Raw genomic sequence first — 27,815 nt, 5'->3', positions numbered from 1 at the left:
GCGCGTGGCCTGCGTTTCTTTGCCTTCGGTCTGTGAGCAGGAGGTGTCTGTCTGAACTGCCAGCAGCTGTAACCGCCTGGTCGCAGCCTCTCTCTCAGCCTTCCTGGAAGCACAGCCGTGGTGTGTTCCTCCCCGCTCGCCCCGTGAAGTGTATTTTTCAGAACTGCTTCCACCTCACAAATCGGAGCTTGGAGAGTGCAGTGTGTGAAGATGATGAACATCCAGAGGAGCTGCGCTTGCTCTGGCTGTTAGTCTGTAAAGCCGGCCTGTCGTCCTGACCATTGGACCTGGCCGGCCCATCTCGGCCATGTCTGCTGGGCTGAGGTCAGGCAGCCGGCCGTCTTGGCAGGTAGGGAGCCTCACTGTGCTGGTGGCTCACCCCATCGATGTCACGGTTCCTCTTAACTTCAAGGGGCTTGGCGCCCACCGGCCGGGCCTCGGCACTGGGGGCTTTGGCCCGGGGACTGGGGAGAGGTCTTGGTTTGCATGGCTGGCCGGAAGGCTGCGTTTGGCGTTGATTTCATCTTCGTGTAGCGCCAGAAGTCCGAGGACAGAAGGGCCACTGCTGCTGGCCCTCTGAGTTTGTCCCTTTGGTTTCACCGCAATCAGGGAGGCTAGACACAAAGCGTGTACTGTAGCAGATTGTTCTGAGAGCATGCAGAGCCTCAGGAGTCAGGCTTTCCTATCTTCTATTAATGAAATGAAGATGGGCAGGACTCGATCCCACTCGTCCCTTTACTGGCCGTTTACGGTGAGCTGAGTACCGTTACAGGCAGGGGAGATAAATGGGTGAGAGACAAGACTCAGGCCCCTTTGAGGAGCTGAGAATCTGATGCACAGACAGACAGACTGCTCTGACGTTGGATGAGGAGGGGTGTAGACAAAGGGCAGCCAGAGCGAAGGAGATCCTTGGATGGCCTGGCAGAGGAGGAGGGCATGTAAAGTTGATTGGACCTTCCAGACAGAAGAGAGGGAAGGTAGCTTTTGCAAAGGCTCAGAATCACGGCAGTGTGTTTTTTTGTTGGGGAGCTACCAGGAAGTCAGTTTCGTCAGTGTGCAGGGTCTGGAGAGGTGGGGGGCGCGGGGTGAGCGTCAGGGTAGACTTGGGGTCTCTACCAATGGGGAATGTCGATTAGACAGTTCTTGCGGGTATTGCAGTGAGCAGATTCAAGGCAGAACCACCTTCTCCCTCCTTCCTTCCTCAGCCTTCACCCCAGCTCCCTTCCCAGAAAGGTGTGCTGCGCTCTGGACCACAGCAGGCAGCAGAGGGCCCACCAGCTGTCCAGGCTCCCCTGCTCTCAGCGGGTTTTCATTTCTGTGGATCAGCTGACGCCCACAGGTGGGCTGGACCCCAGGACTGTGAGATCACGGCTACCACCTTCCACAGCCATTCTGCTGTTTCTCGCTTCGCCCTCTTCATTCCATGATCGAGCGTGCTCAGTCGCTTCAGTTGTGTCTGACTCTCTGTGATCCTCTGGACCGTCGCCCTCTAGGCTCCTCTGTCCCTGGCATTTTCCTGGCAAGAATACTGGAGTGGGGTGCCCTCCTCCAGGGGATCCTCCCGACCCAGGGATCAAACTTGGGTCTCCTGTGTTGCAGGCGGATTCTTTCATCTCTTAGACTTGTCATCTCCATACTTGCTTTAAAAGTTACTATTTCCCCTGTCCCCCCAATCTTCCCATCTTTATTCAGGCAGAGAGAATAACAGGTCCCCTTTCCAAAAAAGACAAAAGCAGAAAACAACATGCCCACTAATTCTCCAGATACGCCAGGAGGAAACGGAGTGGAAGTGGACGCTGGAGTCCGACTTCTTGCTCTGTCTTATTACTTGTTAGGTTTTAGGCATTTATTTGCATGGATCCCTTTGCCCGGCATCTTGGAAGCACCACCCGTGTGTTTTGAGAAACAGCTCTGGGGGGCAGTAGTTCCGGGCAGGGAGCGCACTGGCTGGCTGCTCTCCCTCAGAGCACTGTCTTCCCGCCCTGTGGCTCTGAGCAGAGACGGGCCCCATGCGCACTGCTCCATCTCGTCCCATCTCCCTGCCCCCATCTCACATCAGCCTGCAGAAAGTCCCAGTGCGCTGGCAAAGGCTCACCTTCTATTCCACGTAAAGTTTCATTAGAAACTCATGTCCTCTGGGGCCCTGTTCCCCTGTGGGCTTGTGAAGCTGTTTCCTGCCTGCCCTCCTGGAACCAAATACCCGGGAACCCGTGGGTTAGGGGAGAGAGCGGTGGGGACCCCGCTGGGCCCAGGACACCAGGCGGAAGCTGCAGCGCCCCAGAAGCGGCCTGCCCTGCCAACACACACAAACACACATGGTCTGAACTTGACACTGTGTGATTTGGCCCAGAGCAATATGTATTTTGAACTCATTTATGTGAATGTCTTTGGTGTTTGGGGACCCACTGGGGGAACCTTTATCAGGCTGCATTGGCCTTGTACAGAAGTCTGTCTTTGTTCTGAGAAGTGGCCTCGGAACACACTCTCTTGAGCTATCTCCTGGATTGTCATCCCCTTGCCCATTTCAAAAGATCTGCGGATGCAGTCTTGAAATCTCGCCTGCAGGAGATGCAGACATTGAGAATGAAGGAAATATCTATGTACTTCTGCTTTTCCTTTTCCCAAACCTCACTGTTCACTTTTTTTTTTGTAACCAAGCCATAATTACATTTTACTTGTCGTGGTTCAATCTGATTGTATTGTCGAAGGACTATTTTTGAACCTGTCCAAATAAACTCTGCCAAGTCTCCCCACAAGGATGTAACCGGGCTGGAGCAGCCTTCACCCCGAGTGGCGGTGGGACAGACCATCTCCTGTTGCGTGCTTTCTGATTACAGAAATGCCAAGGGCTGGAAGGGAGAAAGTGGGAATTCTCAGTACCGAAAGGAATGTTAAATTTAGAATCACCAGCTCATCTGGAAGCCATCACCACTCTCTCTTAAGTGTGCCGCAAGCACCATTTCCCCTCGGACACCACCAGGGGTGATGTCAAGCTTAACAGACCTGGGTAGGAGCGGGGCAGGGTTCGCCGAGCAGCCTCGTGCGGGGCGAGTGTGAGAGTCAGGGTGACCGCTAAAGTGGTAAGGCGCCACGGAGGCGAGGCAGCGGGGAGGAAGAGGCGGGGCTTACACGAGAAGAGCGGACGGGTTCCCAGTTCGCGCTCCACCACTTGGCTGGATGTGACTGGGGGGCGGGGGTGGTTCCTCAGTCTCTTCAAACTAAAGTTTGCTCTTCAATAAAGAGGAAAAGGTCATTTCTACCTTATAGACGCTGGAGGTCAAATGTATACGCTAACAGGAGTATCCAAAAGGGGGTGCTGCTATTTGAATCAGTACAGAGTGCGTGGTGTTACTGGTAGGTAGTCAGGGTGCTGTTCTACAGTGCTGCTGCTGCTGCTAACGCACTTCAGTCGTGTCCGACTCTGCGACCCCACAGACGGCAGTCCACCAGGCTCCCCCGTCCCTGGGATTCTCCAGGCAAGAATACTGGAGTGGGTTGCCATTTCCTTCTCCAGTGCATGCAAGTGAAAAGTGAAAGTGAAGTCGCTCAGTCGTGTGCGACTCCTAGCGGCCCCATGGACTGCAGCCGACAAGGGTCCTCCGTCCATGGGATTTTCCAGGCAAGAGTACTGGAGTGGGGTGCCATTGCCTTCTCCGGTTCTAGAATGAAAAGGGCCTAATCCTTGGGCTCAGGGAGTTGGTTCTTAGACTCTAAGTTAGTGAGATCTGAGGGAGAGAACAGGTATCTCCAATGAGTTCCTGGTAATAAAGAGGCTGAAAATTGTTGGGAAACAATGCATTTTCATGAACCAGTATCAGTGTCTTCATCGCTCTACTCCACCAAGACACACCCGAACGAGCCCAACGAGAAAAGCCTCCTGAAACTCCATCCGAGCTTCTCAAAGACCAGAGTCCCTGAGCACTCGGCCTCAGTCTAGACCAAGAGGCGAAGGAGGGAAAAGGCCACTGAAGAAATTCAGTGGGACCCGAGAGCTCTGGGAGCTTCTGGTGCGGTAGGAAACAGGACCACATTGGTCCTAATTCCGCATTCCAGGTAATTGGCTTCAGTTGTGTGATCCTCACTTAAGGGCGCTCAGAGCCAATAGACATAAGTGGAGGAAGACGATGTCAAGAATCCTGGAGGAATTCAGGAGTGGGCAGAAGCTGAGTCCTTAATAGGGAAGAAACTGGGACTAGAAAAAGGAGCTCATTATCAGCTGTCAGTCATCTTTATTCCTGGTCTAGCCAGTTTGAGCCTGGCAGAACGTAATTTGATCACTTCAAATGAATATATAATAATAGCTTGTATTTATTGGGCAGCTGCTCTGTGCTAGTCATTATTCTAAGGCTTTATGTACATTGTGATGCTTACTTTTTACAACAATCCTGTGAGAGAAATACTATTACACTAATTTTATAGATGAAGAAACAGGTTTTGAAAGGATAAGTTCACTTGTTCAAGGATAAACAGCTAAGAGGTGATACAGGCAGGATTTTTACCTGATTCCAGAACCCAGACACTTAACTGCTCTGCTATGCTGGTTGAAAGCTGTTTAAACTGGAAAGGGTCATACATAAATAAACATGATCTGATACAAACCTGATGGAATTAGTTGAAAGTAATCAGAGTCAGTGTCATTGAGTTTAAACTGATAAGAACAAGTTGATCCAATTTGAAATTACCTATATTTGTTAAAAATAATTCCTATATTTATTAGAAATACAATTGTCAATAAAGGAGGTAGTCCTAAAAGAATAAAAACAATGCAATTGTTAATCAGAGCTTCAGGTCAGTATTATTGATGAGTTTTGCTAAATCCTTGCATGTATAATAAAGCATCATGCTTTTATTGCCTGATACATCTTAACAACTAGAAACACTTGAATTCATCTTATTTATTTTTGGCTGTGCTGGGTCTTTGTTGCTACGCATGGGCTTTCTGTAGTTGCATTATGTAGGCTTCTCGTTGCAGAGTGCGGGCTCTAGGCATGGAGGCTCAGCGGTTGCAGCTCGTGGGCTCTAGGGCGCGGGCTCCACGGTTGCAGCTCGTGGCTCTAGGGCGCGGGCTCCGCGGTTGCAGCTCGTGGGCTCTAGGGCGCGGGCTCCGCGGTTGCAGCTTGTGGGCTCTAGGGCGCGGGCTCCGCGGTTGCAGCTCGCGGGCTCCGCGGTTGTGGTGCCTGGACTTAGTTGCCCCAAGGCATGTGGAATCTTCTCTGACTAGGGATCAAACCCATGTCCCCTGCACTGGCAGGCAGATTCTTAACCATGGGACCATCAAGGAAGTCCTCAATTCATTTTTTTAAAAGACATTATTCGTAGACAGTAACGTGCACCCCCATCACCAGGTAGAAGATGGAAACCGTTTTAATAATGTGCAGTGGTGATATTCACTGCCTTTATGGTGTACTTTTAAGGGGTTAAATTTTTTTATAAGTTTTGATTTTGATTCTGTTTTATATAGAGAAAAGTTGGGAAAATAATGCAAGGAATTCCTTTGTACCCTTCACCCTTGTTTACCGGCTGCTCACATTGTTTCTTTTATAACTCTTGATGTGTGTATGCAGAGTATTGTTTTGAGCCATTTGAGAGGAAGTTGGAGATATGCCCATTTACCCCTAAATACTTCAATGTATGTTTTCTAAGAATAAGGATATTCTCATATAACCATGGCACAGTTATCAGAATCAGGTGACTAACATCAGTACAACAGTATCTAATCCATAACACATGTTCAGATTTTGTCCGTTGGCAAAACAACGTGTGGTCTGCCTGCCTCCCCGGTCCAGGACCCGGTCCGGCACCGCGCATTGTTCTCAGTTGTCCCGTCCCTTTCTTTAATCCAGAACAGTTCATCAGCTTTTGCTCTTGATCTTGACATTTTTGAAGAGTGCAAGCCAGTTATTCTGTGGAGTGTTTCTCAGTCTGGGTGTGTTGTGCTGCCTTGTAACCAGAGGCAGGCTTGCAGTCCTGGCAGAGGCGCTTCTGAGTCCTTTTCAGTGCATCGCCCCAGGAGGCACTGCTGTCCGCTCGTCTCAACATCGGTGACGTGAACTTTGGGCACTCGGTTACAGTGGTGTTTGCCTGGTTTCTTCCCTGTAAATCTATTATTTTTCTCTTTGGTAATTTATAAATAAGTTGTGAGGCTGTTCCTTATCAAACGATCAATTTTAGCATCCATTGATGGTTTCCTAAAGTCACTATTCCTTATTATTTGACATTCTCTGAGGAAAGAACTTCCCTTTCTCCCTCATGTATTTGATTGTCAACTTATATCAGTGTGGACTTGTGGGTCCTCATTAAATTGATTATTAGAATCCATTACTGTCAATATCTGTTATTCAGGTTGTCCAGATTTGTCTAATAGGAGCTCTTTCAATCTGGGGCCTATATCTTTTGGCATCTAGTCTGTTCTTTAAGTATGAGGTAGCCCAGACTCTTCTCTCATTTGCTTGACCCCAGCCGAGGAGTCGGCCATTTCTGCAGGCAGCCCTCATTCCTTTAGAGGAGAGTGAAGGTTGGAAAGCAGGATCGGCGAGCGTGCTCGTTGCGGTCGCTGCGCCACTGCTCTGGGGCCTCTCGGCAGGTGGAGCTGTGGAGCAGGCGTGTGCGTGGTCTCCTGCCTCTTCTGGTCTCTGTCTGCACGTCTTCCAGCATCTGTCATACTCTGCTTGTCCATATCTTGTCTGTTGCTTGTCTATCAAGACCTAGAGTACGTTTTCATTATCACTGTATTTATGGAATAGTTTCGTCCTTAGTATGTTTCAGTTAGGAAGTTGCGTTTAATGTTTCCCATATTCTTAAAACCCCTAAATTAACTGGCTTTTTAAGTGGGTGGCCCAGTGGGCATTTCCACGGGTCAGTGACTTGCAATTGGAAGAAAGGCTTCCCCAAATTCTGACCACAGAGCATCCTCTGTTCTCACCCGAGCTGCCTCCCTGGGTCGCTGTGTAATCATGAGCAAGCCACGTGATCGCTCTGGGCCTCCTTGTGAGACAGTTGTCACGGCCCCTGCCTGTCACACAGTGTGCATGTGAGGTCAGGCATTCTGTTACTGAGGAGAAAAGTGAAATAGCGAAATGAGATTCTCTTATATAATCAATTGTCTAACAAATTATGATCAAAAGGATCACCCCCCTTTAACCTGGAGGTCGGGCCATTGTGATATCGACTGGCAGACTCTCACAGAAACTAGAAGGCCCAGACTTGACTCCCTCTTCTCCACGGAGGGCTCCCTGGGGGCTCAGCTGGTTAAGAATCCGCCTACAATGCGGGAGATCTGGGTTGGGAAGATCCCCTGGAGAAGGGAAAGGCTCCCCACTCCAGTATCCTGGCCTGGAAAATCCCATGGACTGTATAGTCCAAGGAGTTGCAAAGACTTGGACACAGCTGCGCGACTTTCACTTTCACTTTTCTCTCCATAGTGGACTTCATGGATAAAACCCAAGTTCTGCTTTTTTTTTTTTTTAAACCAGGAAAAGTCCTCTTATCAAGGAGTAGCGAGGTAATTATAGATCTTCCCTTAACCTATACTGACACCTTCTTGAAGAGCATGTCTTCTTGATGGACACAGAACATGTCCATCAGTGTCCACATCTAAGGTTTCTTGACTCCTCCCCTTGGCCCCAGAAGGCAGCCGTGCTTCTTTTTGGCCCAGATCTGTGACCTGGAAAGCCTCGGTTCAGCTGAGGAAGGGGGCCCTTGGGGAATGGTTCTCATCCTGCCAGGATCTCTGCCCACGCTCCCAGGGGCCTGCCGGCCTTCAGCCTCTCCCCCTCCTGTCAGTCCTAACTCAGTCTAATGCATGTTGTTCCCTGTTCACAAGTCTCCAGTGGTTTCCCAATAATGAGCAAAATATCGTTCAACATTTCTTAGCCTAGCATCGAAGGTCCTTCACCATGTAGAATCCACCTGGCAATGCAGGAGACATAAAAGACGCAGTTCGATCCCTGGGTTGGGAAGGTCCCCTGGAGGAGGGCACGGCAACCCACTCCTGTACTCTTGCCTGGAGAATCCCATGGACATAAGAGCCCGGTGGAACACAATCCACGGGGTCGCACAGAGTCAGACACGACTGCAGCGACTGAGCACGCACATGCCTCAGTCTCCTCATCTGTAAATGGGAGCAATCATGCTGATGCCTGTCTCAAAAGTTACCGCGGGAACGTACGAAGCTCCTTTTGCTCAGTGCCTGGTGGAGAGTCGTCTGAGACTCTGTTATTACTGTTGCCGCCTTTGCATCCATTCTCCACCTGGCAGCGTGAGTGCCAAACTGGATTATGTCCGTCCTCCACTCACAGCCTTCCGGTGTCCTCACCCCACTGGGATAAAAAGCCAGAGTCAGCAAAATGGACTCTGGGACCCTTTCCGATGCCACCCTCCTGGTGCCAGCCTCACCTGCCAGTCCACTGGCTGCCTGTTTTTCTGTGCAGTCTTTCTGTCCCCGCTGTGTGTGAGCACACTGGTTGTTCCCGCTCTTTCCCCAGGGTCCCCACAACTCACCCGCCTCATCTCCTTCCGGGCTTTATTCAGCAGGTCCTCCTCAGGGAGTTCCCCCAGACTGCTCTGGTTTGTGTAACCCTCCCTCCCTCCTGCCCCCGCCCCCACCCCCACCCCACTTCTCCGCTTTTCCTCTCTGGCCTTTATCACAACCCCACAGATTGTATCTTGACCTCCGTATTTTGTTGGTTGTCTGTCTCCTCCCATCAAAATGCAAGCTCCCTGAGGGCAGATATCTTTACCGTTTTGGAGAGATTTTGTTTTGTTTGTTTGCTCAGAGGGTTTTTGTTTTTTTCTTTTTTCTAACTGCCACATGCTTAGTACCTGAATAGAGCCTGGCACATAGTAGGCACTCAACGAATATTCATTGAAAAACTGAATGTTAGTCTATTACCTCTATTTCAGTCGTGCTTGTTATCTATTCCTGAAACACATTTTTCCTAGGAGTGACAGATGCATTCAAACAAAATACATTTATTTCACAAGCCATCAGTATCCCTTTTGGTGACTTCCTAGAGGAGCTATGTTAAGAAGGATTCTGAGGCTGGGACTTCCCTGGGGGTCCAGTGGCTAAGACTCTGCACTTCCCATGCAGGGGGCCGAGGTTCAATCCCTGGTCAGGGAACTAGATCCCGCATGCCACAGCTGGAGATGCCGGGTGCCTCAGCGAAGGCCTGACATGGCCAGATACACAAATATTTAAAGAAAAGAAAAAGCATCCTGAGGCTGTTTCTGGGCCAGTCCAGAAAGCGTGCGTTAGTGGCCTCTGCTGGGGTGCTCTGGAGGTCTGAGGGTCCCGTGTTTATCCAGGGCGGATCAGTCTTTCCAGGTGCTTTCCTTCTGAGTGTGAACTTTCTCAATCGGCCCAGGTCCTGCTCATGCCTCGAAGCCCTTGTATAAGCTCACTCCTCCACCAAGCCTTTCCCAGGCAGACCAGCCCCCCGAGGCCACCGCCTCCTCTGAACCTTCTGGCCTTGTGAGGGGCAGCTTCCTTGTCAAAGAACTTTTCCTCTGCCCTCTACTTCCAAGCTCTGTGTGTCTGCCCTTCTTCCTTCCAGGGCAGGCTTATGCTTTACTCTGTCTCCAGTTCCTGGTGCTGTATTAGACACTTAGTAGGTGATCAAATATATATATGTGTAATAATATGTATCAGTTCAGTTCAGTTGCTCAGTTGTGTCCGACTCTTTGTGACCCCATGCACTGTAGCATGCCAGGCCTCCCTGTCCATCACCAACTCCCAGAGCTTGCTCAAACTCATGTCCATCGAGTTGGTGATGCAATCCAACCATCTCATCCTCTGTCGACCCCTTCTCCTCCGACCTTCAGTCTTTCCCAGCATCAGGGTCTTTTCCAGTGAGTCAGTTCTTCACATCAGGTGGCCAAAGTATTGGAGCTTCAACATCAGTCCTTCCAATGAACATTCAGGACTGATTTCCTTTAGAATGGACTGGTTGGATCTCCTTGCAGTCCAAGGGACTCTCAAGAGTCTTCTCCAACACCACAGTTCAAAAGCATCAATTCTTCGGCGCTCAGCTTTCTTCACAGTCCAACTCTCACATCCATCCGTGACCACTGGAAAAACCATAGCCTTGACTAGACGGACCTTTGTTGGCAAAGTAATGTCTCTGCTTCTTAATATGCTGTCTAGGTGGGTCATAGCTTTTCTTCCAAGGAGCAAACCCTTTTATATATTGTTTTAATCAAGACTTTTAAGGACATAAATACCAAACTCCTTCAAATCAGCTTAGGATTGTAAGACACTGGAGAAGTTCAGAGAGTCCAAGGAAGGGGAATCTTGGGGGGTGAGAACCAAGCCCTCGTCAGCTCCTTCAGCAGGCAGCGTTCTCTAGAATCCTGTCCCTAATGCGATTCAGCTCACCAGCCCAGTCCCCGCGCCTCCCAGTTCAGACTCTGGAGAGAGAGGACTCGACTGGCCTGGCCCGGGTTGGCTGTGTCCCTGGCCCACGCTCTAGCCAGGAACATAGGCTCATGGGGAACACACTTGGCTGCTGGCGTTTTGTGCTGGTCTGCGGGTGTGGGCAGAAGCCGGGTCCCTGGCAGTGGGGCTGCACAGATACCCACGTGATGGTCTTTTGCGCCTTCTCTTTCTCCAGTATCCGTGTTCCTAAGCAGGAGGATTCTTCAGTGAATTTATCTGGAGCACAAAAACCTTGAGGGGAAAACAAAACAAAACAACTGTTCTGTGGGATGTTAAATACTCACAGAAGGACCAACTCTCGAGGAGAGAGAAAATTTCTTCTCCTACTCTCTGTGGATATGTGTGGGCAGCTGGAAGCTGAGAAATGGAAGAATGGAGAAGGAACTTTATAAAAGAATGGACTTGCCTAACACTGCCCAGCACCCCAGCCCGGTTCTCCGCGCTGACCACAGTGGCAGGGTGGAAGATCCCAGGCACGAGGCCCTTTCTGGACAGCCCGGCTCTGGGGCTGTCAGTTGGAGGTTGGCGGGGTGGGGTGGGGTGGGGGGAGTTCCCCAGGGGTCCGGGAACCCCAGCTGAGGGAGCCTGGGGATATGGTGGCGGAGGAAGCAAACAAGCAGCAAAGTGAGAGGTTGGGGGTCACCCTCGCCACCCCGGTGCTGGCATTTAGGCCACACTCCTGGTGGCATCGGTGTCCTCATTATTACGATGAGGACACAGCCGTAACCAGCACTGGAGTGGAAAAGGGACCTTCCCTGGAGTCAGACCGACGTGAGTTTCCATTTCCGCTTTGAAATTCCCAAAACTGAGGTCTCTTCTCTGATCCTCCTCTTTTCTTGTCTCCCCTTTCTTAGCCCTCGGCCCCTCCTGTTGAGTTTCGGTTTCCCAACTTACCTACAAAGGGCGTCTGACATCCTCCCACGGGGCCCCGCTCCCCGCATTTCTGCACTCATCCAGGGCCAGGTCCACATCTCCCATGCCCCCAGCAGCTTTCCGGGGGCAGACCCCAGAGGGCGTCACACCATCACCACCTTCCGCTTTCTGTGAGCCCACGACAGGGCCCAGAGTCCTCCGGAACCCCCAGCAACGAGGAGGAGCAGGCCAGAGCCTGCAGGCCAGATCTGCTGCTGACTCGCCCAGGGAAACTCGGCACATCCTCTGTGTCTGTGGGAAGGGATAATGCGACTCTAGCAGCTTTCCCTTCCTCCAGGCCAGCTGGGGCCAGGCTCTGGGCTCCACATACACGTCCCTCAGCAAACTCTCCCTGTCAATGTGCACCTGGGCACTATTAAAACTTCTGTTTCCCAGATGAGGAAACTGAGGCTCAGGGCACGCGTTCCCTGGGTGAGGTGAGAGAAAGCTTGGCGCTGCAGCCTGGGTTTGATCCAGGGACTCTGACTCCCTGCACAAACCTCCCTAAAATAGCTTTCATTTTCTGGGGCGTGTGCTATTTTCCAGGAACCATGCCGAGTACTTTGTATCCATTTATCTCCTTGAGTCCCGGCTCCTTCTCATCATAATCTACCTCAAACGTCACCTCTTTGCCATGTCTTCTGAGTCTCATCCCTCGCCCTGGCTTGGTTATTTCCTCTGTAACAGTTGGATTATGAGAAACCCATTCTGCTTATGCGTACCCGCTCTGGCTCCTGGTGGCAGAACTGAAGCCTCCTGAGGCCTGCGACCTTATTGGTACAGCCCATCCTTGTGCCCCTGGCACCTCTGTGCCTGTCTGGCACACAGTCGGCACCATAAGTATTTGCTAAATACATCAGTGAGTCCCAGCAGCGCTGTAGAGGACACGCCGTTACCAGCTGCGTGTTGGAGGGAAGGAAATCGAGGCCCAGACAGGAAACAACCTGCAGAGCTGCTGGGTGATGGAGCAAGGATGCAAACCCAAGCAGGAAGCCTCCAGGACCTTCCATGACGATCCCTCCACGGCCCCTCCCACCCACACACTTGGACAGGCGGACACCCTTGGTCTTTATCTTGCAGGAGACGGAAGGACTATGGCTCTCTCGGGCCCCGCTACCAACCTTCTGAGTCAGCGGGCCAGCCTGGGAAGGAGGGCCCTGGCTTGCTCTCCCTCTCTCTCCGGGAGAGTGCAGGGCTTTGGACCCCTGTCGAGGCCAGGCTGACGGGATTAGAGGAAACAGCTGGCCCAAGCCCGTGCCCTGTGGGAGGGAGCTCACATTCCCGGGACTCCGGGAGGGGAGCAGCTCCCCGTGGCCCAGTCACATTCCAGGTCGGTCATTTTCCTGAGCCCAGATGTCTGCTAATGAGCTGGGGAGAGAGGCTTTCAGCCCTCTACCCCAGAGCTGGGCCCCGCATTACCTCGGCCCCAAGAGGCTGGCCCAGGGCCAGCAGGCTCTGGCTGCAGGCCTGTGCCCGGTGCCAGCCAGGCCTGTTGAGGCAACTGGCATGCGGCTGCCAACCAGGTGCATCTCCGTGCGCTTGGAGACTCTGACGTGACAGGTTCTGCCTTTCCCACTGGGGCCCACCACCCTGGGTCTTAGCGGTGCCTGAGGCAGTCAGGATGGGGCGGTGGACAGAGGAGCGTGGGCTTTGGGGTTGGTGGGTCTGGGCCCACCACCCTGGGTCTTAGCGGTGCCTGAGGCAGTCAGGAGGGGGCGGTGGACAGAGGAGCATGGGCTTTGGGGTTGGTGGGTGTGGGCCCACCACCCTGGGTCTTAGCGGTGCCTGAGGCAGTCAGGAGGGGGCGGTGGACAGAGGAGCATGGGCTTTGGGGTTGGTGGGTCTGGGCCCACCACCCTGGGTCTTAGCGGTGCCTGAGGCAGTCAGGAGCGGGCGGTGGACAGAGGAGCATGGGCTTTGGGGTTGGTGGGTCTGGGCCCACCACCCTGGGTCTTAGCGGTGCCTGAGGCAGTCAGGAGCGGGCGGTGGACAGAGGAGCGTGGGCTTTGGGGTTGGTGGGTGTGGGCCCACCACCCTGGGTCTTAGCGGTGCCTGAGGCAGTCAGGAGCGGGCGGTGGACAGAGGAGCGTGGGCTTTGGGGTTGGTGGGTGTGGGCCCACCACCCTGGGTCTTAGCGGTGCCTGAGGCAGTCAGGAGCGGGCGGTGGACAGAGGAGCGTGGGCTTTGGGGTTGGTGGGTCTGGGCCCACCACCCTGGGTCTTAGCGGTGCCTGAGGCAGTCAGGAGCGGGCGGTGGACAGAGGAGCGTGGGCTTTGGGGTTGGTGGGTGTGGGCCCACCACCCTGGGTCTTAGCGGTGCCTGAGGCAGTCAGGAGCGGGCGGTGGACAGAGGAGCGTGGGCTTTGGGGTTGGTGGGTCTGGGCCCACCACCCTGGGTCTTAGCGGTGCCTGAGGCAGTCAGGAGCGGGCGGTGGACAGAGGAGCGTGGGCTTTGGGGTTGGTGGGTGTGGGCCCACCACCCTGGGTCTTAGCGGTGCCTGAGGCAGTCAGGAGCGGGCGGTGGACAGAGGAGCATGGGCTTTGGGGTTGGTGGGTCTGGGTTCAAGTCTGGACTTTGTCCATCACTAGTGGTGTGACCTTGGGAGGGTAACAAGGCTTTCTTTCTTTCTTTTTTGTAACTAAGCTTTCGATGCCTTGATTTTTCTCATCTGTAAAATGGGAGTAATAGTAGGATTGTGGTCAGGATTCCATACAGTAAAGCAGGCGTGGTGCTTAGCATAATGCCTGGCACATAGTGATAGCTGTTGACAGTATTAGCAAGTCGCCTCTGTGACCCTGTGTTCACAGGGTACCCTGTAACTCCCTTCAGGTTGAATCCCTGGCTGCTGGAGCTGGATTCCGGCAGTAGCCTGCCTGTAATTTGCCAGTCTTTACCAGACGGCTGCTACCTAATCTCAAACCCCATGTCCTTGACTAGATGGTTGGGTGGCTGAACTGTCAAGGGCTCTCTGTATCATTTGACAAACTCATTAGGCTACCCAGTTTGCTTCCTGCAGTGGATTCTTACAAAGTGCGCTTCCCTGGTGGCTCAGACGGTAAAGAATCTACCTGTAATGCAGGAGACCCAGGTTCGATCCTTGGGTTGGGAAGATCCCCTGGAGAAGGGAATGGCTACTCACTCCGGTATTCTTGCCTGGAGAATCCCATGGACAGGGAAGCCTGGTGGGCTACAGTCCATGGTGTCGCAAAGTCAGACATGACTGAGCCACTAACACTTTCACTTGCAGAGTGTAGACATCCAATCCCTGCCCCACCAGGGGTCCACATGGAGAGTGGCAGTGGTGAGCACAAAGGCCAGAGTCTCCTGAGTGCCTACTGTGTGCCCGGCGATTAGGCTAGAACCCGTGAGATGTGTTCCTCCAACAGAAGGTCACTGGCATCCCCTTTACCGAGTGACTTTAAGCCAGTCTGTTAACCTCTCTCTTGGTCTTGGTTCTTTTCACTGATGAAATGGGGACAATCGTGTTTATTTCATAGATTTATTGTGTGGGTGGAAAGTGCTTAGAATGGGACCAGGCATTTGTATAGGAAGGTGCTCAATACGCCTGAGTTGTTACCAGTGCTATTACAGTGATCCTCCTGGGAACACTTATGGGGGATAACATTTCCTTAATTCAGCCAGATATATTGTATCCCTGTTTGCCAGGCCCTGGGGACACTAACATAGGTGATCCCTGCCTTCAAGGAGCCCACGGTCAAGTAGAGGAAAGAGATCTACTCAGCTGGTCTAGAGGGAAATTACCAGGAACAGAGGTGTGTATCCTGTGCTTCCAGGATCACACCAGAGGAGGGAGGGGTTTATGCTCCTTGGGTCTTGGGAAGGCTTTCCAATCTGGGTCTTGAAGAGTGTCTTTACTAGGAGATGAAAGGAGGGGAAGGGAAGCCCAGGCAGAGGAAACAGCATAAGCAAGAGCTTGGAGGCATGGAGAGGCAGTGCCCAGTTTGGAGAGGCGGACAGGCCAGCCTGCACCATGGAGTTAGCAGCAGCCCACTGGAAGCCACCAGTATGCTCAGCAACCTGTGACATCGAATGAGCTGGGCGGCTTCCATCTGGGAGCTTCCAGCCAGGCTACGGTGAAACGCACCCACACCAACCACTGCAAAAGAACGCAAAGCCCTGCAACTGGATCTGTGTCCTGAGTTACTACTTTTCAGCAACAAAGCTATTTTTTCCCCCACTTTATTGGCGAACGTAACAATGAGGGCACGACGGAAACGCGCCCGAGTGCCCAGGTGCAGCCTGATTCATTGGGTACCCTTCCTCCCCCAGGAGCTGACGCTGTGCTCATCCCAGGAGCCAGGGAAGTGCGTCCACTTGCTGGCGTTCGGCATGGGCCTCCTCGGGACTCTCAGACCCTTCTCTGCACACGTAAGCCAAGTGTCTGGAGCTGAGGCAAGGCCTGCCGGAGGTCGGGTGCCACCGGAATCGAAAGAGCTCAGACCGGCCCCGGTCGCGCAGCCGGGAGCGGGTCGGGCTGGGCGCGCGGCTCGCGGGGCTGGGGCGCCACGCCCTCGGAGCAAAGCAGCAGCGCCTGCTTCCCAGAAAAAGGAGCGCCCCTCCATCTTTGTCACCCGGAGGCCCGGCGCGGCCCGGTGGCCCCGGGCTCGGGGAAAGGGAGGCGGAGAGCAGTCCGAGCGCGGAGAAATCCGGTGTAGGGTGCTTTAAAGGAACGATCGGGGGGCGCCGGGCTCTCGGCCCCGCCTCTGGGGCGCCCCCCGGTAGCTCCGCCGCGCCGTCGGACCGCGTCCGACCCCGGCCCGGGGCTCGAGGGCGGCGAGGGGAGAGGGGGCCGGGGCGCGGGCGGCCGAGGCGCCCCCTCCTGCGCGCCGGGAGGGGCGCGGCCCCGGCGCCCGCCCGCTCTTTCTTTCTCGCGTCCCTCCCTCCGCGGCGCCCGCCCTCGCTCCCTATTTGGAGCGGAGACACCCCTGACGTCGGAGCCGCTCGGCTCGCCGCTCCCCCGCACCGCGCGCCCGCCCGGGGCCGCAGACGGCGCTAGCGCAGCCCAGCCGAGCCTCGCGGGGCCGCCGCCAGCCCTGCCGGCCGCCTCCTCGAGCCCCCCGGGGGCTCCGCGCCCGCCCGCCGCGGCCCGCAGACAGCCCCGCAGGACCCGGCGGGCGCGCCGGGCTCCCCTCCGCCGCGCGCGGTAAGTCCCGCCCGGGCCGGCGCGCGAGCGCCCGGCTTCCAGAGGCTTCGGCCGCGGGCGCAGCGCCGCGCGCCCCCGGGCAGCGTGCGGAGGCGCCGCCGCAGAGCCCCGGAGCCCCGGGCGGCTCTGAGACGCCGGGGCCGGGGGGGACGCGGGCGCGGCGCGGGGTCGCTACGGAGCGCCCCGGCCGCCCCGAGCCGGTCCCCCCGACTCGCCTGGGTTTTCCATCGCTCGGTCGGAGATCCGCGGCCGAGCGAGGCGGTGCGCGGCCGAGAGGAAGCCGGGCGGCGGGTGGAGGGCCGGGTCGGCCCGCGCGGGCGCCGGGGCAGCGCCCGGAGCTCGGCCGCCGGGCCCGCGCGTCCCCCGGCTCCGTCCCGGGGCCTCGCCGCGCCGCGAGCCTCTCCTCTCCGGGACGTTGCTGCCTCCCTTCTGTCTCCGGGCGTCTGTCTTCCCGTCTGGCTGTCCCCGTCTTTCGATTTCCGTTCCCCTCGCCCTCCGGATCTGCCCCTTCTCTCTTTTTCTCCCCTTCTGCCCGTTGCCCGTTTCCCTGGGCTGGTGCCTGCCTTTCTGTCTGCCCCCCGCCCTTCGCCTGCCCCGCTGTTGGAGTCTCTCGCTCGCTCTTTCTGTCTCCCCGTGTCTGTGCGTCTCCCTGGTGCCCCCCACCCTCGAATTCAGACATTCCCCCCACCGGATCGGAGGCCCGGGGCCCCCAGCGGAGTCCGGGAACAGTTTCCTAGACCCGGGAAAAGGAGCGAAAGCCTCCCCCCGCCTTCTGCCTGCCCCCCGGGGCCGGGCTGGGGTCGTCCCCCTGGAATTGAGTCAGGGGCAGGGGAGTCGGCGTTCCCGGGGGCTCAGTTTCCTTGAGTTCCACCCCCGCGAGGCGGCCTGGACAACTGGGCCGTGCTGCCGGCCACCTGCCCGCCCCGCTGCCTGGGCGGGGCGGTTCGGATCTTTTACAAGACGCAGCAGAGGGGGCAGCTGGCCGCCTCGGCGTGGCCTGGGGCGCGGGGCGGGGTGTGGGGGTGGTGGTGGCCGGTACCCGGGGACAAGGGCACATTTTCAGCGTTTCCGAGGTCCTCACCCAGCTGGAGGACAGCAGCCTGTAACTCCGGGAACCCCAGGAAAACAGAGGTCAGAGCCGGAGGCCAAAGGCTGGGCTGCTGGCCGGGGGAGTGGGGGTGGGGAAGCAATTTGTCAACAAGGAGCCCCTCACCCTTTGTTACTGTGGCAACCACCGGCCTCCTGAAACTCCTCCAGATGCTGGGGCTGCTGCTTGGGTGTGGTTTGCCGGTAGTTGGGGCCAAAGGAAAGGCGAGGCTGGAGCATCGGTGACCTCCCCCCCCCCCCCGCGGCACCCCCTAAACTGGACCTCCTTCTGCTGGGCCTGTGTGCTGCAGGAGGGGGCCGGGAGGATGTGCGTTTGCCCGCGGAGCTATCTTCAACCTTTTAAAGTGAAATTTCCAAGTGAGTTAGCGCCTTCTCCCCACCCCCAGCCTCTGGGGTCGCAGGCGGTGGGGCGGGCGGGGACGCCGGTACCCGCTGCAGTGGGACTTCTGCCGAGCAGATGTCTAGGCGGGCCCTGCAGCCGCTCATTAGCATCGATTTGTTTTGGAGACAGTTTGTGGCCAGGAGGGTCTGCGGGCAGGAGGGCCGTGGTCTGGGTTGGGGTGGGGGCGTATCCAGGGAGGTGGAGCTGCCCGGCGGCAGGCAGGCCTCCTGGGCCTGGGCCTGGCCCTTCGTGCCCCGCTCCCCGCCGGAGGAGGGGTTTCGAATGTGCTCTGCCAGCGCTGACGGTAGGAAGGAAGCCCCGCTGCGCTGCCGGGGGTCATGGAGTCACAGTGGCTCTAAGCAGCGTGCTGGAGCTGGACCCTTCTTGAGACCATCTGCTAAGATAGGCTCTGCCAGGCCCTGCTTCCCATTTCACGGGACCAAATGGGAGGCTGGGGCAGGTGAAACCAGCGACCGTGGTCTGGTCCCTAACCGCGGTCCTGTCCTGCCCCCAGGCACCCACAGTGAGGCAGAGGATGAGCTTGGGCCCGATTCTCTCCCGGACGCCAGAGAGGGCCTGCTGAGCAGATCAGGGCGGGGGGTCTGAGCCCTTCAGTGGCCCCATTCGAGGAAGTCCCGGCAGGCACTCCTTCCAGGACCTGCGGTGGTTGCCTCGCCCTTGCTGGTCACCCAGCCTAGGGCCGCGGCAGGGAACGCCACGCCCTCCGCACCCGCAGCGTGCGCGGCCTGGCAGCCGGGCCCCGCCTGTTTTCACCGAGTTGCTGGTCTCTCGGGGACCCCGGCCCTTCAGCCAAGGGCGCAAGGATTAGAGTCTGAGCGGGATCTTGCTCTCAGCTCCCACCCTGGCAAGCAGAAAACCCTCGCCCAGCCGTCGTCTCCTCTGCTTGAGTTTCTTCCCCTAAATTCAGTTCCTTCAAGGCAGACACAGCCCTGGATTTAGATATTCTGGGACCCGCTAGGGATCTACTAGGAGGGACGGGTGGTGGGGAGGGAGGCAGAAGGGCGTGGGCAGGGTTCAGAGAGGGTGAGCAGCCCAGAGTGACTCCAGGCCCGTGCTCCCAGGGACATCTGCTGAGCACCGCCTGTGACGGGCGCCCTCTCCCGAAATTTCCGTGCACTCTGCCGATTAACTCTCACAGCTACCCTAAGAGGTGCCCCCATCTTGCAGATGAGGAAACTGAGGCACAGAAAGGTCCAAGTGAGGGAATTCCCTGGTGGTCCAGCCGTTAGGGGTTGGTGCTTTGATCGCCAGGGGCCTGGGTTCCATCCCAGTTCAGGGAACCGAGGTCCCACAAGCTGCAGTGACCAAGACAAAAAAATAAAAAAGGTTCAAGTGGGTGAGCCAGGGGTTGAACGAGGGTCTGTCACAGCCTCAGCTGTGAATGGAGGAGACCAGACCCTGTTCGTGTGCGTTGAGGGGGGCACAGGGGGAGGAGGAAACGGGGAGGGGTAGAGAGACTGGGGGCATCCGGTTTGATCCATTGGAGAAACAAGTCCCCATAAACCCCACCTGCCTTCTGTGCGAATCCAGTGTCACCTGAGCCCACAGGGAGGAACTTCCAGCCTTAAGTGGGAGAGGTTTCCAGAGGAGGTTCCAGAAAGCAGAAGTTGGAGCTGGGGAAAGGCTTGCCTTCTAGGGAAGGCTTTGCTGGCCCCGCGTGTGTGTGTCTGTCTGGGGGTGAGTGGACCATCGGACCAGTACAGTATTGGATTACCTGGCCTTAAGGACCCTGAATGTTCAGATTTATCCAAGAGAGGAGACGGAGAGGGTGATGGCTCACTTGTTTTGTGAAGCTGACTCTGCTCTGCACTGGGTGCTCTACATTGAAGGGGCAGGCCAGGGGTCTTCCTTGAAACCTGAGTCCCTCTGGGGAATTTAAGGGTTGATTGCAGGCACCAGCCCAGGCAGGGGGGTGGGTGGCTGCTGTCAGCCGTGCTGTTCTGGGGACCCTTCCCTGGGGAGCTGGGGGCTCCTGACCTGACCGGGCCTCAGCTCCATGTGCGACCGGGCTCATGTGCCTGGTCTGGACTGTGGGGTCAGCGTATCCAGGGCTGGGCCCTGGATGCCTGAGTTGCTGGTAAGCATCTTGGGGAAGATGCTGGGTTCTGGAGGGTGTGAGGACCAGCAGGCCTGACTTGGAAGCCGGCGTCCTTGCTGCCCCAACCCCATCTTCCCCAGGAAGCTGCCAAGGCAGTCGCCCTGTGTCTCTTCACTGCCCTTGTCCCCGAGTGGGAGACACAGGCTGTCACTTCCTTGCTCCGTGCCTCAGTTTCCATGCTCCTGGGGCAGCCTGTGCCCCCTCCCCTCCCCCAGGGAACCTCTCCCTGTGTTTCTGGCAGCCTCAGATGTATCAGAGGTTGGCATGAGGCCTCTGGGGATCCTGAGGGCTTGCATCTGGGAGTGGACAGTGGGGTGGTGAGAGGGGACGCCCTAACTGTGGCCCCCCAACAGCTCCGAGGAAGGCTGGAAGCTCCAGGGAGCCGGGGTCTACCGTGGCCACACGCTCGTCTGCAGGGGGTCCGGAGTGGGATTTGAACTCTGCCCTGTGGGGCAGCCCAGCTTCCAGCCCTGGCCGTGGCTGAACCGCAGAGAGCCGCTCGGCCTAAGAGACACAGCCTCAGCCGCTGGGGTGGGCGGGGGGCCCTGGCTTCTTGCGTGTTGCAGACCGTTCCTTGTCTTCCTCTTTTGTGAACCTTTCCGGGTTATCCTGCTGTCTGCTTCATACCTCAGCTTTAGTCAACACTGGTTGTGTCAGTCAGCTTGAGCGACTCGTAATCTCCTAGTGCCTGGGTTTCTTCATCTGTAAAATGGGGAAAACACAGTATCTATTTCCTAGAACCGAATAAATGAATATGTGTATATATATGTATATATATATATATGTGTATATATAAGCCTTAGAGGGCTTCCCTGGTGGCTCAGATGGTAAAGCCTCTGGTTGCAAGGCAGGAGACCTGGGTTTGACCCCTGGGTTGGGAAGATACCCCGGAGAAGGAAATGGTAACCCACTCCAGTACTCTTGTCTGGAAAATTCCATGGATGGAGGAGCCTGGTAGGCTACAGTCCATGGTGTCTCAAAGAGTCGGACACAACTGAGTGGCTTCACTCACTGTAAGCCTTAGAACAGCGCCTGGCCCACAGTCAGGAGCAGCTCTAACTACAAGAAGGGGTGTGCTGGGCTAATACCCACAAACCCCTCCTGGCCTTACTGTGCTGGTAACTATACTCCCGAGTTCAGTTCAGAATTGAGACTCTCTGTCCCCCCACCCCCCAGCTGTCTGACTGCTGCTCTCAACAGCTGCTTCCTCATCACCCACCTCCCTCAATCTCCCCTCCAGGCTCTGAACCCCTGGGGGCCCCCAACCTCAGTGCCCTCTCTGCCCTCCTAGACGGTGCTTGGGAAACCAGCGTCCAACTGCAGAGAACTGCATGGTCTAGAGGAAGGACACTCCTCGGCCTGACTACTGGGGGCCCTGGGACCACCCCTCTGCAAAGCACGGGGGTCGGCCTGGGGGACCCCCTTCCCACTCTGACATTCTGGGCGACCCATGACTTGTTGTGTGAGCCTCGGGGCAGGAGGAAGGGATGAGACCCTGGGGGAGGTTCTTAAGTCTTCAGGAAGGAAGGTCCGACGGTTGTATCAAAAAAAAAAAAAAACAAAAAACCAAACAACTGAGCTGCTGCTTAAAAAAACAAAACACAAGCCAAGGAAAAAGCTGCTAGCCAAGAGCTGACCCCAGCGCGAAGTGGGGGGGGGGGCAGCAGGCGTTCTTGAGGGCTGGGTGGGAGGGCAGGCTCCCTGTCTCCTGGCCCAGCCCAGCCCAGCCTCCTTGTCAGCCCCCGGGGGAAGGGCACTATCCTGAGTGGGGTGCCTGCTGGCTGCTCTCATGGCATCCTGGCCGTGGTTTTCAAGGACCGGGCCCCGCTCCTGTCGTGGGGCTGAGGGCGCTGGGCAGAGAGGTGAACTGTAACCCTGGACCTGCGCGGCTCCTGGTGGGGGGCCCTGGGGCTGGAGCTTGGGAGGCTCCCGGGCCGGGCTTCTGCTGGAGCTTAGGGCTGCTGGCTCAGGGAGGCCGAGCGTGGCCGGGCCGGGGCTTGGGGAGAGGCCGGGCCGGGTGGACTGGCTTGGAGCACCCCTTTGTGGGCCCAGCTGTGCCCGAGATGGGGTGGGGAGCTAAGGGAGGCGGCTTCTTCCTCAGCGTTTCTCCTGCCTTCTGGGCATCTGCTCCAACCTGACCCAAGGGACCAGTCCTCACCCTCCAGGGTGGCGGGTCTCCTGAAGCATCGTTATCCCACTCTCGCTGTACCTTGTTATGAACCTCATGCCCATCTCAATCCCTTAGTGGGGTCCTGGCCCCCAGCCCCAGTTCCAGCATCTGCCCATCCCAGCCCCAAACCAGCCCCGTGCTCACCTCCGCACGGCTTCTGTTCTCAGGCTTCACTCCTATCTAAGGGAGCCTACCATCATTCCCTGCCCGCCTGACCTGGCCTTGCTGAGGAGCCCTGCAGGGCTCAGGCATTGGACAAAAGTCCCTGGACCTCTCTGAGGTCTCGCCGGGGAGCCTCAGGGATCCCCTTAGGTGGGCCTCCGCTGGCGTGCTAGGCTCAGGCCCTGACTCAGAGCCTAGGTCCCTGGGGATGGAAAGGGAGTTGGTGGGGTGACGGAGCCTCCTGGGTGCTCAGCGTGCTGGGAAATGGGGCCACCAGTTAGGAACACGTCCATTCTATTTTCTCAGGTCGTGGTTGCCCTGAAAACACGGGCTTTGCTGTCGGTCTAGGGAGTGAGACCGGAAGTGTGTGGGCGAGGGCCTGGGTCAGGACGCAGACTCCCCGGGATGGGGCAGACTGTCTGGGCTCGCCTCCCACCGCTCTGCCCGCTGCACCCCTCCCTGCTGGGCTGGGAGCAGGGGTCCCCCGGGCACTGGGATCCAGCGAGATGGGACTTGTCTCTGCTTCCGGGGACCACGTGCAGGGATAGGGGGCAGGATCTGAGCTGAACTTGCTCAGAGCCCTGTGGAGGTGGTCGCAGCCCTGCAGGGGCCCTCCCTGGAAGCTCCGTGGAGCCCGCCCAGAGGGTCAGCCTGCAGGAGCCAGCAAGATCCTCGAGCACCTCTCACTTCCCGGCTTTTCACCAAGTACCTGCCCCTTTCAGCAGAAAGTGGGCCAAGGGTAACGGTGGTTCTGAAGGAGGCATCTAGCCCTTGGCTAGCCTGACTAGTACCGGGCGTCCATGGGGCCGAAGGGACCGTACTTGGCCCTTGCTCCCAGTTCAGCCCCACCCAGGCCCCTCTGGGGACTGTCCCGAGGCACAGAACCCCAGTTTGACTGAGCCAGACCACTTCTTAAGCCCACCCTGCGTATCAGAACCACCATGGAAGCTTGTTGAAAAAAAAAAAAAAGGCACACCCCACCCAGGAACTTCCACTCCACGAGTCCCCAGGGAATTCTGATGCACTACCAGGTTTGAAAATCGGCAGTCCAGAGCACCTCACTCGTTTTACAGGTGGGGACCTTGAGGCTGGAGTGTCCAGGGTCTCACGGCACATGTGCCCTTTCCCCAGTGTCCTGCCCCCCAGAGGACCGCCTTGTAAGCATTGCCCTCATTTCCGAATGTCTCTGAAGCTTCGCTCCTCCACGGTTTTTGCAGTGGGGGTGTGGGTGAAACCTGCAGAAGATGAAGCTGGGGGACACTGGGAAAACCCCCCTGAGCCCGCCCTTCGGACACACGCGCTGCCCTGCAGCGCCCTCTGCTGGCAGATTCTATTATCGCCTTGGTGCCTCGCTCCAGGCAATTCAGAGGGTCAGGCCCTTGGCTTGGATTGTTTCTTGCTTGCCTCAGAGGGTAGAATGATGTGTGTGTCGACTCTGGACTTGGAGCATCCAGAAGAGAAATACAGTCTAGTTCGGGTTTTTTTTTTTTTTTTTTTTTTTACCCGAGGTTCAGCCAGCCAAAGCGGCCCAAGATTTCACAGTGACGCGGAGACGCTTAGTTTTCCTGATGCCGGAAAGCTGACAGCCACGGTGACAGGAGACGTGGCCCTGGACGACCCACAGCAGCGCAGTGAGGAGGGAGCCAGGCATTGCTCAGGGCTCAGCCGGGGGCTTGCAAGCAGCCGGGTCTCGTACGAGCCACAGTCCACTGTCACACGGCAGCACCACCACCTTTCAGCCCCCTTTTTAGTAGAAGAAAGTGAGGTCCAGAGTTAGAAAGTAATCTGCTCGGGACTTCCCTCATGGCCCAGTGGCTGGGCCTCTGCACTCCTAATGCAGTGGGCAGGGTTAGATCCCACGTGCTGCTGCAATGACCGAAGATCCTGCATGCCCCAACTCAGCCCGGTGCAGCAGATAAATACATGAAGGTGAAAAGTAGCTCTTGAGAGCCCCTTGGACTGCAAGGAGATCCAGCCAGTCCATCCTAAAGGATAGCAGTCCTGGGTGCTCATCGGAAGGACTGACGCTGAAGCTGAAACTTCAATACTTTGGCCTCATGATTGTGAAAATCTGACTCATTTGAAAAGACCCTGATGCTGGGAAAGATTGAGGGCAGGAGGAGAAGGGGACGACAGAGGATGAGATGGTTGGATGGCATCATCGACTCAATGGACACAAGTTTGAGTAAACTCTGGGAGTTGGCGATGGACAGGGAGGCCTGGCGTGCTGTGGTCCATGGGGTTGCAAAGAGTTGGACACGACTGAGCGACTGAACTGAATTGACTGAAAAGTAACTTACTTTAAAGATACAAAGCAAGTTATAAAGATGACTAACACGTATGCAGTGCGTATTATCCGCTGGTCTCTCCGCTCAGAGCTTTCCATAAAATGCCTTATTTAATCTCCACGATACATATCTGATGCTCGCAGTGTTAGCAGCCCCAGGTCTGAGGTTCCTACAGGAGAAATAACTTGTCCAAGGTCGTGCTTGGCTAGGAAGCGGTAGCGATAGGGCTTGAACCCAGGGAGTCGGGGTCGGCGGGCACACTTGTACCACCACTGCTGCCACCCTCTGCCCAGCCTCCTGGGCCCTGCCGGCCTCACCTGCGGTCTGTGCTCAGTCCTAGGGCTCCAGAGGCCACGGGCACGATGCTGCGGGTCCTGGTGGGGGCTGTCCTGCCCGTCATGGTCCTGGCTGCGCCTCCGCCCATCAATAAGCTGGCCCTGTTCCCAGATAAGAGCGCGTGGTGTGAGGCGAAGAACATCACCCAGATCGTGGGCCACAGCGGCTGTGAGGCGAAGTCCATCCAGAACAGGTGGGATCCTGGGGTGGGGGCAGCGGCTAGGCGGGGTCCACACAGGGGCCCAGAGGGGAGGAAGGGACGGGCTGCCCACGCCTGACGCCGCTGCAGCGACACGGACAGCGGTCTCCTCTCGCAGGGCCTGCCTGGGACAGTGCTTCAGCTACAGCGTCCCCAACACCTTCCCACAGTCGACCGAGGCCCTGGTGCACTGTGACTCCTGCATGCCGGCCCAGTCCATGTGGGAGATCGTGAGTACAGCCCGGCCGGCCTGGCCTCCCCCGAGCCCGGGCCCCGTGGGTGCGGGGCTCGGGGCTGCTGCTGGGGGCACTCGCATGGTCCTTGCCACCTGGGGGTTCACACGTCTGATGACAGCACCTGCAGGAGAGGAGCTCTTTCTGAAGCTTGCTTCTGACATCAGCCGCTTGTTGACATCCTCTCGGGGGCGTCCTGCTGTTAGAGAATGAGACCCAGATCTCCGCGTGCCCCTAAGGCCCGTCCACAAGCCGTGCTCTGGCTCACCAGTCCTCCAAGCTTCCTCCTGGCTCTCTGGCCTCTGTACCAGCTTGAGCCTGACACCAACCCACCGCCTTCGGTCTCTCATACCTACTTGGCTTGCGGTCGCCGCAGGGCTTTTGCACCTGCCCTTTGCGTCCAGGAAACAGTACCTGGGCTTAGACCAGAGGTTCAGGGGAAGTTAAGTGGGGAAAGTCTGGGGCAGCGGAGAGCAGGGTGGGTGGCTGAGGCCCTCCCAGGCAGAGGGAACGGCATCTGCAAAATCTCAGGCAGATGAGGCAGCAGGGAGCTGGCAGGAGGAGGCAAGGTCCAGGGCGGGGGTGGGGGGTCTGCGGCAGGCGGCCTGTGAGGAGTCAGGGGCTCTGGGCGAGGGCAGTGGGAGCCCTGGGGGCCAGTTTCAGGCAGGGCGGGCCGTTCAGGGGTCTCCTGGCTGCCTGGGGCTGGGGAGGAAGGTGGCAGGATGTGGGAAGACAGGCCAGGAGGCTCCTGCAGGGACTCACCCCCTCGTTTCCCCCGACTGTGCCCAGGTGCCCTGGGGGGCTCAGGCTTCCGGGATCTCCGGTGATTCTCGGTCCTGTGATGCGGGTTGCCCTTGGGGCCTCCCTGCCTGGCCCCGGCCCTTGGAAACGCCGCTCCTCTTCCGTCTGCCCTGCCCAGGTGACCTTGGAGTGCCCCGGCCACGAGGAGGTGCCCCGGGTGGACAAGCTGGTGGAGAAGATTCTGCACTGCAGCTGCCAGGCGTGCGGCAAGGAGCCCAGCCACGAGGGGCTGAGCGTCTATGTGCAGGGCGAGGACGCGCAGGGGGCCCAGCCCGGCGCCCACCCCCACCCCCACCCCGGTGGGCAGACCCCTGAGCCCGAGGACCCCCCTGGGGCCCCCCACGCCGAGGAGGAGGGGGCTGAGGACTGAGGCCCCCGAGTCTTCCTCCCCTCCCGCTCCCTGTGGAACGTGGGGGTCTCGCCCTCCTGGGGAAGAGCTGGGGAGAGAGGCTGAAGCCCCCCTTTGGCACTGGATGGACTTGGATTCAGACTTGGGCTTGGAACGCTTCCCGGTTGCCACGGAGATCTGAAGGGGGTGGGGCTGGGGCCAAGCTGCACAATTTAATATATTCCAGAGTTGGGGGCAGGGGCGGAGATCTTCAGGGCTCTTGTTCAGGGCGAGAGGTGCTCTCTTCCTGACTGCCTCTGAGATGTGTGCCCTTGTTTGTGGGGGGGAGAGGGGTCTCTGGCTAGGCTGCTGAGTTGGCGAGGCATTCCAAACTGTGCCAAGGCCCACCGCCCCCCGTCCCCAGAGCAGCATTTCCTGGTGGCACTGAGGTGGCCCTCCCATGGTTGGGAGTCAGGCCTGGGCAGGCCCCTGCTGACTCCTGGCCCTGGAGCGGGGAGCCAGGCTCACTGGCTTCCTCGGCTTCCCTGGGGGTGGTGGGACCTTCTGGGCGGGGGGAGGGGATGACCCTCTCCATCAGACAGCGCCCCTTCCTCCCCACTGCCTCCCTCCCTCCCGCCCAGATCTCAGTGTCCCCCACATGCTCCAGGCCCCTCAAAGTTGATGGAGCCAGCCTCCCCTCTTGGGGAACCCTGTCTACACGTCTGATGCTGGGGAGGGGTCTCCCTTACCTAGAGGGTTCCCAGAAGGGATGTGGTGGGGCGTGGACTCGGGGTGAGCCTCAAGAAGCGAGGGAGAGGAGCCACGAGGGCTCATGAGGCGTCCCGTGACCCCGAGGTGCTCCAGCAGCCCGGCCCTGCCCCCACCTCCCAGCTGCACTTTAGCCCCAGAGGGGGCGGGGGTCCCCGGGGGGGTGCGGGCAGGCGGGAAGGGAGGAGCCCCCCCTCAGCACCCACAGCTGCCTGCATCCGCTCTTCTGTCCCAGGGCCTCTGCCGGCCCCCCAGCCCCCTGCCAGGGGGAGCCCCGGCCCTCACGGCTGACCCGACAAGAGCTTCTGGAGCTTGTAACCAGTAGACTGTCTCCCTGAGGGACCCTGAGTTTTCTCGTGAATAAATTCCTTCAATGCCCGTGTTCTCGTCCTCGCTGGGAGGCTCTGCTGT

General features: G+C 57.4%; 1 protein-coding gene across 1 annotated transcript; it reads left to right on the top strand.

The window, feature by feature from the left end:
• Positions 1 to 14,632: 14,632 nt before the first annotated feature.
• On the top strand, positions 14,633 to 27,786 carry LOC113900489 (translation initiation factor IF-2-like). Its single transcript, XM_027554312.1, has 6 exons — positions 14,633 to 14,686; positions 15,638 to 15,736; positions 16,024 to 16,511; positions 25,074 to 25,268; positions 25,393 to 25,504; positions 26,427 to 27,786. Exons 1-6 carry the CDS (start codon positions 14,633 to 14,635, stop codon positions 26,676 to 26,678), a joined length of 1,200 nt encoding a protein of 399 aa, XP_027410113.1. The 3' UTR covers positions 26,679 to 27,786.
• Positions 27,787 to 27,815: the final 29 nt, after the last annotated feature.

This window comes from Bos indicus x Bos taurus, chromosome 2 (genome assembly GCF_003369695.1).
Source record: "Bos indicus x Bos taurus breed Angus x Brahman F1 hybrid chromosome 2, Bos_hybrid_MaternalHap_v2.0, whole genome shotgun sequence".
NCBI lineage: Eukaryota > Metazoa > Chordata > Mammalia > Artiodactyla > Bovidae > Bos > Bos indicus x Bos taurus.
This window is presented reverse-complemented; position numbering and strand designations above follow the sequence as displayed.